This window comes from Carcharhinus amblyrhynchos, chromosome 8 (genome assembly GCF_965287045.1).
Source record: "Carcharhinus amblyrhynchos chromosome 8, sCarAmb.v2.hapA, whole genome shotgun sequence".
Taxonomy (NCBI): domain Eukaryota; kingdom Metazoa; phylum Chordata; class Chondrichthyes; order Carcharhiniformes; family Carcharhinidae; genus Carcharhinus; species Carcharhinus amblyrhynchos.
This window is the reverse complement of record NC_137331.1, coordinates 64,322,130-64,337,644: the sequence shown is the minus strand read 5'-3', so window position 1 is coordinate 64,337,644 and position 15,515 is coordinate 64,322,130. Positions and strand designations below refer to the sequence as shown.

Genomic DNA, 15,515 nt, shown 5'->3' with positions numbered 1-15,515 from the left:
TAACATTTATACTTCATGACGAGCGTATTGATTGGTTGGCAAGTGGGCTCTGATTGATAGAGGATTGCCATGTAGAATGCACCAGTTGATGGAGACTGACAACAAACTGTCAAGCATTGTTTGAAATTTAAATCAGGTAGCTTGAGTCTGATCAAGATGTTGCCATGGATCCCCTCTAAGTCCGGCCCTGGCAAAATATTTTTTAGTGTTCATGAGAAATGTCTCTGTTGGACCTTGCATATTTCTGATGTATGGATGATATGTTTGCTATACTTAAACCTGCAGCCACATGTAATAATTTCCTTATATCTTACTGGACTTCATCCTATGCTCAAATTCACCTTTGATATGCAGCAGTAAAATGAGTACTAGTTGAGATATCTACCAGGAGATTCATTACCATGGTCTATGCAGGCCTACCTTCACTGGTCAATATATATGTTGGGATTCTTACATTACCACATGCTGTAAGATTGGCCTAATTTGCAATCTTGTAAATGAAGCTGAAGCCATTTGCTGACCATGTTAGCTGGATGCTGAAATAGAGGACATCAAAGGCATCCTGTGGGAAAATGACTACCCTGTTCAGATCATTTTGAGTTGTACATCATGCAAACTCATAATTGGACCAAAGCCATCACTTTCAACCCTGAAAAGTGTCCAGTGTACCTCAAATTGCCTGGAAGGGCAATGTATCAAAAATTTGAGCAACAAGTGAAGCTAGCTGTTTCCTGCTGCTGCTATGCAATAGCAACACAAGTGGTATTCGACACTAACAGAATGCAACCATCAAGCCAAAAAGATATTCTGCCTTTCACAAAAATACATAATGTCTTATATGAATTTCAATGCCAGTGTGATATTGGGTATGTAGGTTATACAACCCAAAGACTGGCAGATCACATCAAAAAGCATGTCCCTTCTGCAGGTGAAATGGGCAAGCTGCAAGCCATCCCCAATCAACGCCTGCTTACTAAACGGTGTCCAGCATTAGATGACATTCTCCAATTGGACATTTGCTAAATAATCCTCAGTGTGCTAAGAATTATGCTGCCAACAAGTTAAAATTCATCCTGCATCGGAGTGTGCCACATTTTCATGTATTAGAAGCCACAATTTAATATGCAGGACCCTGCTCTTTGCAGACTAAAATAACATATATACACATTAGTGACAACCATTCGCTAATTCATTCCTTCGGGCAGTGACCAATCAGAGTCAAGCTGCCTGGTTTATAATTTCAAACAATGCTTGGCAGTTAACTGTCAGTCACCATCAACTAGGGCATTCTCCATGGCAGAAATTCTACTATTCCCAGCACCATAACAAAGAAGTAGAAATGGCGATCAGGTATCCGTTAGTAGTTGCCTACGTAAAGGTCACGCCATAATCAAGACAAAGTGGCCCAATGAAGTGCTGTAGAAGAGGGCCTCTAAACATGCACACCAAGTTTTTCAGAGATCTGATCCTTGAGGCCTGTGGTTTTATTCGCTATGAAAGACATGCAATGGAATCATTGAAGGTTTCTAAAGACAAGTATGCACTCAAATTCATCAAAAAGAGATTTAGCACTAACATCCGTGCAAAGAGGAAGAGAGAAGAATATAGTATTGCAAAAGACAGTTATGAAGAAAGATTAATCTCTTTAAAGTTGCTAGCATTAAAGTTATTTCAAAGTTTAAAAAAAACTCTACCATTCAGAGTCCATTTGCAAACCAATCAGCACTCTCTTCTGATACAGTGTAAATTTGCTGATTTCCCTTGCATTTTACTCTTGCAAATATCCTGATGAGTGCAAGATGAAACGTTTTCACAAAACGTCCAGTTTCTGCAGCAATGTATTTGTCATTTCTTTAGGAAAAATTTATATTCTGGTATAAATCAACAAATTTTCATGTTGCAGTTTACTACTCCGATTCCAATTCAAAACTGACAGAAGTGTATACTAATATAATTTGTTTGACTGTGATGGTTCTTATTCTTCACCTGCCTCAGCTATTTGGGATCTTTTTCATTAACCAAAGGATGAACATATTTAGCACAAGGGATTAGGGTAATCGTTACTATCAGAAGAGTGATTTTATCTGTCATAATATGGAAGCTCAATTCTTGAAATAGAGTCAAACATAGGAAATTGCAAAACTGTTCTTTAAAGTTACACTAGCAAAAATATTCTTGGCCCATTATGCTTGAGTCATTCATTGCAGGAGCTATGCAGTGCTAATCCTATAATCCTATTCTCGCCTTAAAAAACCATAACTTTCTCGTCTTGGAATATTTATCAGAATGCTTCACAAGTATGTTACCTGACCCTTGGAATTTGACAATGCATTCCATATTCCAGACATCACTTACATTAAAAAAAATTCTAAGCTTCTCTCATCACTTTCTAGTACCCTACAGCTCAATGATTTTGTCCTCAGTTTTAAAATTCACATCCTTATTCTCAAATGCTCCCTTGGCCTTTCCCCTCCCTACTTCTGTAATTTCCTCCAACCAAGATTTTATACACGTTAGGCAGAATTTCAGGTCCCATGGCAGTCAATAGGTTTTCCCATTGTTTGCACCCTCCACTGCCAGGAAACCCTTGGCAAGGGGTTGCTGTTTGCAGGAACAGAAGATCCCGCAGCTGAAAAATTTCTATAATAGGTTGCCCAAAACTGCAGCCAGTACTCATAATACTGGTAGCCCAGACATCGCCTTGTATGAATTTCTCTTTGATCGTTTGCCATCATACAAGTTGCTTTGACATTTCAGTAATTGGTGGCGAAGAGGGGATTCACTGACAGCAAACAATGACAGTTAGCACAACTCAACTGAAGTGACAGTAGAGACTGTACAATTACTTGGCACTCCTGCATTAAAGAGAAGGAAATCTGTGTGGGTGTTTAGTAAAGATGAGATCAGACTTTGCTGAAATATACTTGAGGTGGAACAGCTTGCCAACACAGTCTAGCATGGTTGTATAAGTAGATGACAACAGCGAAGAATTATCACCTTTAGAGAGAGAGAATAAATACTTTAAAAGGATTGTTGCCCAGTATTAAAGTAGAATGAGATTTGAGATTATTAAGGAGATTCTCTTAAACTGTCTCAAAATTGGAGCCAAAAAAATGCATTTGCATCACCTGAATTGGGTGAAGTTATAAACCGTTTGGATCCCCTGTTCTCATGGGACATGCCCAGCAATTTGAACTTAGCATGGTTCAGTTCTACCAACATTCTCACGCATGCAGTCTCACAATCTTGAAATTATCAACAAAGAGTTTCAAAAATCCAATAACTCAAAAAAATATATAATCCTACATGGAGAAGTTCACTGAGATGTTCTTAAAGTGACTAAAATGCATTTAGTAGAATGGCATTGCATTCTGAAATTTGGTTTGTTTCCAAAAGCCAATAACTTTATTAATGATATGTCGAGAAAAAAAAATTGGACTAAGAATAGACAATCTTCCACTGTCACATGATTAAGGGCAAGAGCGCACACACATGTTTTCCATCATGGAGGCTTGGATGGGAAAAATCATGGGTAAAGTCCAAGATTTGGCCACACCTATACAGGTTGTGGATGTCACTGGCTAGGCCAGTATTTATTGCCCATCTCTAGTTGCCTTTGAAATATCAGAGATGTTTTTTGAAAGTGGTACTTAGCCTTTCAGTTTCTGCTTATTTCCACAGCATCGGGTATGCAAGTTGTGACAACTTGATTCGGCATAGCATTTGGACTCAATAAGATCTCTAATTTTGTGAGTAGAAACTACACTTGGACTCTGAAATAGAGTACATGTACCTTGAGCAGAAACTGAAGGCAGCTTAAAAAAAAAGCTCCCACGATCATTACCATTCTGTCCCCAAACCACCTAAAACGGCAGTCAATTGCTCGTGATTGATATGACATCGCTCTCTACATGTTAGTCCCTGCTGCATATCCGTCTTTGATATATTTTTATCTCACTTTGACTCTCAAGTGCAATTGATATGATCAATCTCTGAAGTATAATTTTTCCCTGAGAGCTTCAAAATTTGGGTCACCATTGGATCTTATTTTATCACAAGCAGCAAGGAAAACTGCCTGATTTGGGTTGCTGTGCTTGTGTACAGGTTATGTGCATGTACAAATGATATTTTTGCAATATTCATGAATAATGTGTTGTATTGCAAAATAAGTTTTTGGAAATCTCCCAAAGAAAAATATTTAAAGGAGTAACAATTTGCATTAAGTGAGTGCCACCTTCCTTCGGCTGACAGGGCAGTAGCCAGACAGAACAGCCTTAGCAGTGTTGTCACAGTATAAGAAACATTAAAAAAAAGGAGGTGGCCATTCACCTCCTTCAAGACTGCTGCACCATTCATTATGATCATGGCTGATCATTGAACTCAATAGCCTGATTCTTCCTCCCTCCACCCTACCATATCCTTTGATCCCCTTGCCCCTTGCTTCTTGAAAACAAAATGTTTGGCTTCAACTACTTTCTGTGGTAGCAAGTTCCATAGGCTGATCACTCCTAGGGGGTGAAGGAGTAGACTGAAACCTGGCTGTTGACAGTATTTCCGTTTTTATTGATACCTCTACTCTCTCCATTTGGGCTTTTTTAACATTTCTATCCGTGCCTATAAAATAAATTTAGCTTCCAACGGCCAACAGGACAAATTCCAATGAATGTAAGGTTAAAGTATGAGAAGATCTCCAACATACTGCAAATGAGAAGCATTTCTTTATACTTGGATATTCAAAATAGCAGGAACCTACTAATCTCTCAAGTCCTTACTTGAAAAGCCTCTCTGGGAATCCACATGATGCATCCAGGTAGCAGCTTGTCTACTGCTGAAAATATCATCTAAGTGTCTGCCAAATTCAACACTTCCCCTGTACAAGTTCTGAATGCAAACAATTACATCATCATTGTCCAACAAATTTTAGCATTTGTGACTATTTGGATTGCAACGCAGGCATAAGCTCTGGCATGCAGATGCACAGAAAAGTCAACATTCTAGACATTATTAGAAGAACTGCCAAGTGGCATGAGACACACATCAATACACAGGAAAAAAATTAAAGAATATTCTGATCGTAAAGTGTCAGGTAAAAGGGCTGACTGAGATTGATTTATTAGTATCTGTCAGAGATTGATTTATTAGTATCACAAATAGGCTAACATTAACACTGCGATTAAGTTACCGTGAAAATCCCGTAGTCACTGTACTCTGACACCTGTTTGGGTACGCTGAGGGAGAATTTAGCATGGCCAAAGCATCTAACCAGCACATCTTTCAAACGGTGAGAGGAAACAGGACCACCCGGAGGAAACCCATGCAGACACAGGACGATATGCAGACTCTGCATAGACAGTGACCCAAACCAGAAATCGAACCCGGGTCTTTGGCACTGTGAGGCAGCAGTGCTAACCTTGGTGGGCATTTACCATGCATGAATCTTGTTTTATCCAGAAATGCTGTGCTGTTTTTTTTTTCAGTCCATTTTGTTCAATACGTGATTAATTTGTTTTTCAAAATAATACGTTTATTATTTTGGAGTTTGCGCATACAATCTGGTGTTGTACTGTGAAAATAAAAGGGAAATTTTGGGAACTTTCTCAGAAAGATGTTTGAACCTGGCCCTTTACAGAACCAGCCTTTTGCAGCAAGTGAACAATAGCTCCCTTGGCTGACAGTGGCACGCTGCTGCTGCTGCTCTTTAAAGAGATTGGCATTTTTGCACCTTGCTGCTTCGACCAGCTGTTCAGGGATGTTAGCTAAGCAGCAGTCACTGCCGCCATGGAAATGTTAAGAGCTCAAATAATCTTTTTATACTTGCACGTTGGAATTTATTTGGGTTGTAGCGGAAGAGCAGAGCTTCATTTTGCTGCTCAACCCCTGAATTTAATATATGATGGGTAAAGCATTTGAATGGAGCTCACAAACAAATCATGTAGAGTGTTACATTCATGCTGAGCTCTTGATGTTTTCATTGTTAAACTGCCTTGTGGGTATCGAGCCCCATTCAACCATGATTTAACAAGGAGTGTGGAGAAGCAACACGGGAATAGCACTAAGCTTACTTAAGAATGAGGTGTCAATTGTTATAGCTGCAATACATGCATGCTAAGTGATGGAAGGCTACTGGTGAGAGCTAAGCAAACCCATAGCAAACTGGTCAGATCAATTCTCTGCAGTCCTACCACATCGAGTTGTGAAAAGTGTGACACAATTATCTGACGTTCCCGATAACGTAAGATCAGAAATGGGAATATCCACTGATGATTGCAGAGTGCTCAATACCATTCACAACTCCTCGGGTATCTCTGCGTATAGCACACATTTAAAATGGGGCTGATAAGTGGCAAGCAATATTCTTTCCATAAAGTGCCAGGCAATGACCATCTCCACACGAGTTTTCATCATCAAATCTCCCGCCATCACATTCAAGGGATCACCACTGACCAGAATCTTAACCATATAAATGTGATCACAGGAATAAGTTAGGCTGATTATTCAACTGCAAGTAACAACCCCACCCCCTCCCCTAACCCCACAAAGCCTTTACACCACCTACATGGCAGAAGTCAGGAGTAAATACTCATTCATCTCCAGTATCACATGATAAACAGATAAGAATCTGCCATTTGGCACTTAGAACCTTAGAACTTACATTCTGTAAGATTATGGATGATTGCCTCAATCCCACTTTCTTGTACAATCCCCATATCCCTTCATTCCATTAATACCTAAAGTTCTGTCAGTCTATGTTGAATATGTCAATAACTGAACATCCACAGCTCTCAGAGGGAGGGAATCCCAAAGATTCATAATTCTTTTGAGTGAAGAAATTTCTTCTCTGTTGTAAATGACTGACCCATTTTCTCAGAACATGACCACGGCCCAGATTCCCCAGTCAGGGGAATAGTTTCTTGGCACTCTGTTAAGCCTCTATTTTGCTTCAATTGGATCACTTCCCATTCTTCTAAATGCCAGGGAATTAAGGCCTAGTCTACTCAAATCTCCCCTCATTGGGTAGTTCTGTCATCCCAGGAGGCAGTCTAGTGAACCTTTGTTGCACTCCCTTTACGGCAAGTACATCTAGCCTTCCTTGGGCAAGGAAACTAAATTAGCACACAATTGTGCCCTGGCCAATGCCCTGTACAATTATAGGAAGTACACAGTAAAAAGTCTGACAACACCAGGTTTTAGTCCAACCGATTTATTTGATAGTAAACTCACAAGCTTTCGAGGGGACTCCAAACTTTTTACTGTGTTTACCCCAGTCCAACGCCGGCACATCCACATCACAATTATAGGAAGACTTCTTTACTCCAAACTTGAATTACAAAAGATTAGTGTACCATTTGCTAGCTGTACCTGTATGTTAACTTCCTGTGATTCATGTACAGGGACACCCAGATCTTCCCAGTCTCTCTCCATTCAAAAATTCTATTTTTTTTTTATTTTTCCCACCACAGTAAATCACTTCAAATTTTGCCACACTGTATTCCATTTGCTGTGTTCTTACCCTCTATCACTCTGCATTCTTTCCATTTTCCTCACTGTTTACTTTTCACCTAACTTTTGTACCACTAGCAAACTATATCATAGTTTGTTGCAAATTATGTTACCCTTAATCCCTTCATCTAAATCATTAATACAGATTGTTAATAGTTGACACTCAAGTGCTGTCCCTCAAAGTACCCACCCTATTACAACCAAATAGTTGCAAAATGACCCATTTATTCATTCCTACTCTTGTGTCTGTCCAATACTATTCCTCAGTCCAAGCTAATGTAACACTCCCATTTCCTAATTTTGTGTAATAACCTCTTGTGTGACACATTTATTGAATGCTTTTTGAAAATCCAAAGAGGCTACTTCCTCTGGTTTCCCCCATATCCATCTACTGGATACATCCTCAAAAATCTCTACGCATTGTCAAACATGATTTCCCTTCCATAAATCCCGTGTTGACTCGTGATTATTTATATTATGATTTTCTAAGTATCCTGTTATCTCCCTAATAATAGATTCTAGCATTTTGCCCACTGACATCAGGCTAACTGATCTATAGTTCCCTGTTTTCTCTCTTCTTCAAAAGTGAGGGTTATGTTTACTACCTTCCAGTCCTTAAGAGCTGTTGTGGAATCAAAGGAATTCTAGAAAATGAAAATCAATACCTTTACTATCTCTGCTGCTATTATTTTTTAAAACCCTAGGTCACAAGTCATCTAGTCCAGGGGTTTTGTCATTACTCAGTCCTATTAATTTCTCCTTTACCATTTTTTGTATTTATTTCTTTAAGTTCCTCCTTCTTTCTGGACCCTTGGCTCCACATTATTAAGAACACTCCAGAATTTCAACCGGTTCATTTGTTTGGCACCATATTTACCACCCTAAGCATTAATTCCCTCTACCGTCAGTGCATCATGGCAACACTGCAGCAACTTGCCAGGTTCTCTGTGATGTCAGGTCCCAAACCTGTCATCTGCAATCCAGAAGAACGAGGGCAACAAACGCAGAGGGGTTCCACCACTTTCAAGTCACACACATCCTGGCCTGGAAATTGCTTGTTTCTTCATCCCTCGAACTCCATACTTAAAGGCATTGTGGGAGTACCTAGACCACAGGGACTGCAGAAATTAAAAAGGGCAGCTCACCATCACCTTTTCAATGCAGTTAAGGATGGGGAATGAACACTGGCTTTGCCAGGGATGTGCAAACTTCCAGAAGGAATAAGAAGAACAAAACATGTTAGCCAAGGTGATATCAAGGGTCAGAGTGTAAATTTTACCTGCATAAAAGGTATGGTTTTATTGTAGTGCCAAATTAAAAATTGAACTATAAAATCATCCATATATTCTGTACATTTTGTAGAAAAGAGTTATTTTTTGCATTTTTATTGCCTTTTTTTATTGATACTTGAGCACACTTTTACATGACCAAGTTATTGTACTGGCACATGTAGTGTGACACAGATATAATTATGACACTTTCATGCTTCTTAAGAACTAAGTAGCCACTTTACCTGTCCAACTAACAAAAGAATCAGTAATCCAGGAAGTGATATAGTCATGTAGGATTCAAATCTATAAAATAAACTAAAGCAGGTTGACCCTATCCTTATCTGAACTTGAAACATACCACTTTCACTAAACCTCACTGGTCCATGACAAGAAGTGGATAGCTGGTTTGTTTTCTCTCTCCCTGTCAAAAGGTCACTATACCTTGGTTGAGTGGATCCAAGTTCCCAGGAGAAAGAGCTATTAATATTAAGAGTTGATATAAAATGTTGATGCTACGTTAGCTGGTTTGACAGAGAGGTTATTTTTAAAAGTCACTGGTGACACATTTGATTTAGGATAGCACACCATTAATAATGCAGTTTTTAATATGCATATCTCAAGATTATTTGCTGCATTCCATACTAGCCAACTACTGCAAACTCTGCGCTTTTTCTGTTTTGTTGCTGTAGACTAGCTGTGATAATAACACATAGTTGGTTATTCTGTGTTTCAGATCACTGCCTGGAGTCGAACATAAAAGAAGACAAGTCCCCCACATCTCTTAGTCAGCTTAAAAAAAAGAATCAGTAGAGCAGATTAATACAGACTTGTGTCTCGTGGCCCTGTTGTACAAAGACTGGCTTTAAAGAGAACATAGTGGTATTTAATGAGCTATGAGATGAGGCCCTGCTGGTGATATTTGCAGCATAAGACTCTTTCCCTTTTCTGACTGCTTGATATACATGATTCAACACAGTGTATTTGGAGTTACTCAACACCGATTCCAAGACGGCTGCTGGGGACAGGCCTTCGAGCATGCCTACAGAAATGCTACAAGCAGATAGCATGGTCAAACCTGTTGGTTCGGCAACCACCTTCACGTCAGCCGTCCCTCTCCGCATCCTGAACAAAGGGCCGGACTATTTTCGAAGGCAGGCAGAGCCTAACCCTAAAAGACTCAGTGCAGTGGAACGGCTTGAAGCTGATAAAGCAAAATATGTAAAGAGTCAAGAAGTGATCAACGCCAAGCAGGAGCCGGTAAAACCAGCTGTGCTGGCAAAGCCGCCAGTCTGTCCAGCAGTCAGGCGGGCAGCAGGTACCCCGTCACAAAAGCTATCTAACAATCATAAGGCAGACAGCACTGCAAAAAGAGAGAACTTGAATCTGGAAATTTTGAAGAATATCATTAATAGCTCAGAAAGTTCCACCTCAGGATCAGTACACAAACACAGTGCACGGAACTGGCCCCAGCACAGACCGGCCTCCACAGAAATCAACAGGCGCACGTTTGCAGAATCTATTCAGGTATACAGTAATCAAGGCCATAGTAGTCTGCAGGGAAGCAACCTGAATGTAACCAAACGATTGTTTGAAGACCAAGTCAGTGATTCAGCCTTGCACATTTCTCACAGTTCAGCAGATGTGAGGAGGGTTGTTGAAGGGAAGCCTCTAAAACCAATACCCAGCAGCAGTTCTGCCCCTCCTGTTCTACCCAAACCTAATATTTCAACCTGTAATGCACCCAAGTCACCGGCACAAACCACCCCGGACTTGCCGACCAACCCAAGCAGACGGCCTTCGCTGCACCGCTCCAAATCTGATCTCAGTGACCGCTATGCTCGTGCCAATGCAGATGTAGAGCGATTCTTTAACTACTGCGGACTAGATCCTGAAGAACTCGAAAACATCGGAATGGAAAATTTCACAAGGGCAAATTCGGACATAATCTCCCTGAACTTTCGCAGCGCGAGCATGATCAGTTCAGACTGTGAGCAGTCACGACGGAGCAATGATGACCTGACTGATGACGAGGAAACCAATGATCGAGTGCCGTATGGTATTTCAGCAGTGGAAAGGAATGCAAGAGTGATTAAATGGTTATATAGTTGCAAACAAGCTAAGGAATCCCAGAAAATATCTCATGTTTAAGGAAGGGACACAATTCTGGTTGAGTCAACTTTTTTTTGTATTTTTATTTTTGTCTGTGAATCTTTTAGTTGTGAAGAGTTGTGAAGTCTACTGGGATATTTCTTGCAGATCTCAATTCCACTGTGTTGCTAGCTGTATGTTCTCTCATTGCATGCTTATTGACTTGAACTCAGAACTGGCCTATACTTCAGAACACACGAAGACATGGACATTTCAACTGTATTAAGATATATACCTATATACATATGTATTGATCAACAAGAGCACGGGGTACTATGTCCACATTTTATTGTACATTTCAAAACAATTATCTGTGAGGGCAAATGACCTTTATTGTGGCCGAAATAATAAATGTAATCAGGGCAAAAAATAAATCATCTATAACATTGCGACGGCAGTCACGTATAGCTCACCTTGGTCTTGCAACGCATGGTACGGCCCATGTAACCTATTCAATAGTCCCATGTAACCTCTAATAGTAGTGCGTTGTCTATAATGTTTCTCCTGAAGCTGTCCAGTTTAATGCATCAGCACGGTACAGCTCTGACAATCCATGTCTTCCAAATCTGCTTCAACTGCCAGTCTAACTGTCTGCTGTAATGTGGTGCCGAGAAGTGAAAAGTACAGCGGGTGATCTCATTAAATTCTTCATTGCTGCTTTTTAATATACTCCAGCGCTGCACTTCATTTCATTAAATGACTGGTGCCTAAGCTGATAGGGGAAACCAGAACTTTTTTTTTGTATTGTATAAATGCTGTAAGAGTTTGTAAATACTTTAAAGCTGTTATCAGATCTGTAAAGAAGAATCTGTTATACTAATAAATAGTTTCCAGTCCATTTGTCACCTTTCTTGATTTTAGCTTTTTTTTTCATTCATGATGCCGATATTGCTTTGGTTTTAAAGTGAACATTTCAAACAGGTTTGCAATATTGTGACTCTTATTGTTTCTACTCTTATTGTGGTTTCATTCATGGAGTGACAGTACACTTCAGGCAATGTGCAATGGTGGCCTTAATTCACAACACTCCACATTGATTACTTAGTATTCAAATCCTAGAATTATATTGAGCTCTTATCCCTTTTAAAGCTGTTAGTGGGATCCATAAGGTGTTGCACTGTAATACTTCAAAGCTGCAGCAAAGACTTAATGGCAATTTGAAGCCATGCTCCTTGTGTTTGGGCTGTGTAAGCATAGGAAATAGTCCTTTTGTTTTTTATTTGTATTTTTGGAAATAATAGCTTACCTTTCAATCTTGAAGGTTAAAGGCTTGATATACTTTACACTCTTAAAGATTAAAGGCTTCACACATCCTTTCCATGGGGTGGGTTATCTCCCATGTACATCTTGCCATACTTGCAATCAACTAAACTCTAATATACCATTTTAAAAATTAAATGCAAGCTGCAATAAATTATAAAACAGGATTCTAGGAATCATACTGAAACTGAAGCGATCAACATTATTCTTGTTCAAGGTATAAACATGAATTAAATGGCGAATACCACTAATCTGAAGAGAAAACCAACATTACAGGAAATTTGCAGAAGGTGGTTTGGCAACAGTTGAAGGAAAGATACTGAACATTTTCTAACTGATAAATGGTCTTGCATGAAGCATTCATTATGGACACATTCTTAGCCCCCGTATGGAGGCAGGCGGGCACACAGAATTTGTGCCGTCACCTGGTAAGCTACAGCCAACAATTAAGGCAAATGGCCTTTACAGTAAGGGGATTGGTGTACAAGAATTCAGACATCTTGCTACAATTGGACAAGGTTTTGGTGTGACTGTATGCGGAATAGTGTGTGTAGTTTTGGTCTCCACTTTGAAGGAAGGATATACTGGCATCAGAGACAGTACAGTGAAGGTTCAACAAATTGATCGCTGGAATCAGGGGTTTGTCCTATAATGAGAGGCCGAGTAAATTGGGCTTACATTGTCGGGAGTTTAGAAGAATGAGAGGAGATCTTATTGAAACCCATAAAGTTCTGAAGGGGCTTCATATGGTGGATGCGAAGAGATTGTTTCCATTAATGGGGGAATCTAAAACAAGGGGACACAACCTCTGGATAAAGGGCCAATCATTTTAGGATTGAGATGAGGAGAAATCTTTTCACTCAAAGAGTTATGAATCTTCAGAGTTCTGTAGTCCAGAAGAATGCGGATCCTCTAGTATTGAGTATATTTGTGGCTGGATCAGACAGATATTTGGGGTCTCAGAATTAACAGATATGAAGTTGAAGCCCAACATCAGCCATGGTCATATTGAATGGTGCAGCAAGTTCAGTTAGTGAGATGGTCTACTCCTGGTTCTCCTACTTGTGTTTTTATCCAACTCCCTAACTATTTTTTGGAGGTGGGATCGGGGGCAAAGTGACTACCCACTCACAATTCAGGAAAAATTATTGCCAGGTGAATATTTCCCAAACAGTGCATGATCAGGATTTCTATTTGACCCTGACTTGGGGCCCTGACCCAAGACCCAAATTCTTGTTGTATATTTTTGTTTTGGACATTAATATTTCAGTTGAGAACAGTTCTGCGGAAATGCTAACCCAACTTTCTCTTTCAACTGCTGACTGGCCACTCATTGCACATTTTCTGTTTTCATTGTGCCATTGTTCAGAGTAAGAGTGTATGATTAGATTGCCAATGTTTTTCTTTTGGTTGATGGGCCTTGTAACCTTTTGGCCTCTGTATATGTTCACATGGCATTCAAACACTTCACTTCATGTTTCAACACTGAGTTCAACCAAAACTTAGTAGATATTTATCTGTGCACTATTTTTCTGTATTTGTATTGCATCCTCTTTATGTATTATCTTGTACTAAAAGCACAATTGAGTTTGGAGAATTTGGAACTAATGCTACACAACTCTTTAAAAACTATGGAATCACAAGTTAATGACTAAACAATTGTAAGTGCTTGGTGTTTCTTTTACTAGTTTTAATAATAAAAAAACATGTTTCTGCACTCTAGGCTGAAAGCAACTGATTTTAGTACAGTTAACAATATTATGTGATGAGGTAGAGAAAAATCTTTTATTTGATGCAGCCACATTTTTCAGAAGTTACTTCCATTTTCTACCGAATTAGCAGCTAACCCTTACCATGGTTCTGTCCTTGCTGCCAAATGTTCTCCTCTTACTGCAAGCAACGGAAATGAGATGATTGTTCATTCACATTGGTATTATTTTTTTTCTCTTTGATCAGGTATAATGGGCTTGTGCTGAGATTGTTTGCTTCCCTTTTCAGTTTTAGATTTGTAAAGTGTCTCATTATTTTAAATTGCATTTTCAGAAATGAGTCTAACTTCTACACCGCCTTTGGATTGGCTGAAAGCACAGTGGGGAAAGGCAATAGACTGCACATCATAGCTCATAAAGAAATAGACCTGGAAATAAATATGTCCTGCAAATTAGTACCAGGATCTATTAAAACAGCAGGAGTATTTTGGTTGATGCTTTCTAACTGAAGTGGCTCATTATCGCGTGTCTGGGGAAGGTAATATGTGCCAAGTTTAAATGCAAGTCACGCAGTAATTTCCAGTTCGCCTCCAGTTATACTCGGGAGACTCGATATTTATGTTCTGATGTATAAATAATGGACATCTTTGACTGGGGGTTATCGGATACCCAAATGCATGCGCTATTTCTGACATGTGTAACCTTGACGTCATGCACCTTTGTTTTATGACTTGCAATTAACCTTAAATAGCTGTTCATTCTTGTTCAATAAATTGATGCTCTGCATAACTGACCTTAAATTTTTCACCTCAGAGAAGCACAGAAAATGAGACTGGGTGACAATGAAAATGCTGTTAATGTAAATTGTAATCATATTTGGTGGTGGAATAACTTTTCGAAGATAAATGTGATAAGAAATGACTCGCAATTGATGTTTGCTGGCTTTCATATTTTAGGTTGTTGGGAAGTTCCAGAGGAATATTCAAGGAGTGAATATCTGATCAAATATTGCCTTTGAAGAAGAGCGAATAACACCATGTAGTCAAGCGTTTAAAAACATTTGTGCGATAAGTCTGATGGAGGTTGGTGGATCAATGATAAATGACTGTAAAAGTATTGTCAAAAATACCACAAGCCATGCCTGACTCCAAGAATTGGAAAAAAGGGAGGCTATTTAGTGTGACTGTATAGCAGAGACAACTGGTATCTAACCGTCGCAGTATTAAAGTAACAAGATGTGTGCAATTGAAGAATTTCAGAAGCTTTTAATTTTTTTGAACTATTTTTCAATCTCTGCAGGACCGGATCAACTCTTTCTCTCAATTTAATAGTGATCATGCAGGTTTTCAAAGTGACCTAAAATATGTAGCTGTATTTTTAACTGCCATTATCCTCATGCAAGTGCTTAACACACACCATAGATTCCTACAATGTGTAAACAGGCCATTGACCTATTGGACTGGATTTTACTCTCCCCACCAATAGATTTGAAAGCTGGGAAGCTCATAAAACAGTGTCTCCTCCCCTAACCACCCCCTCCACCCCCAACTGTCCATGTCCTATCTCAAATTTTGTATGGGTCACTGGAGGTGTCAGCCTTGGGGGCCATCTTGCCCTTGTCGCTGCA

At 39.5% G+C, this 15,515-nt stretch overlaps 1 protein-coding gene across 6 annotated transcripts in view; it reads left to right on the top strand.

The window, feature by feature from the left end:
- Nucleotides 1-11,762, top strand: part of fam110b (family with sequence similarity 110 member B) — a 140,866-nt gene extending 129,104 nt beyond the window's left edge. For all 6 annotated transcript variants that reach the window (XM_080194202.1, XM_080194197.1, XM_080194198.1 and 3 more), the window contains one exon: nt 9,505-11,762. In XM_080194202.1, the coding sequence (XP_080050328.1) occupies nt 9,807-10,919 (1,113 nt within the window). In that variant the 5' untranslated portion in view covers nt 9,505-9,806 and the 3' untranslated portion in view covers nt 10,920-11,762. The remainder of the gene's footprint in view (nt 1-9,504) is intronic.
- The last annotated feature ends 3,753 nt before the right edge of the window (nt 11,763-15,515 follow it).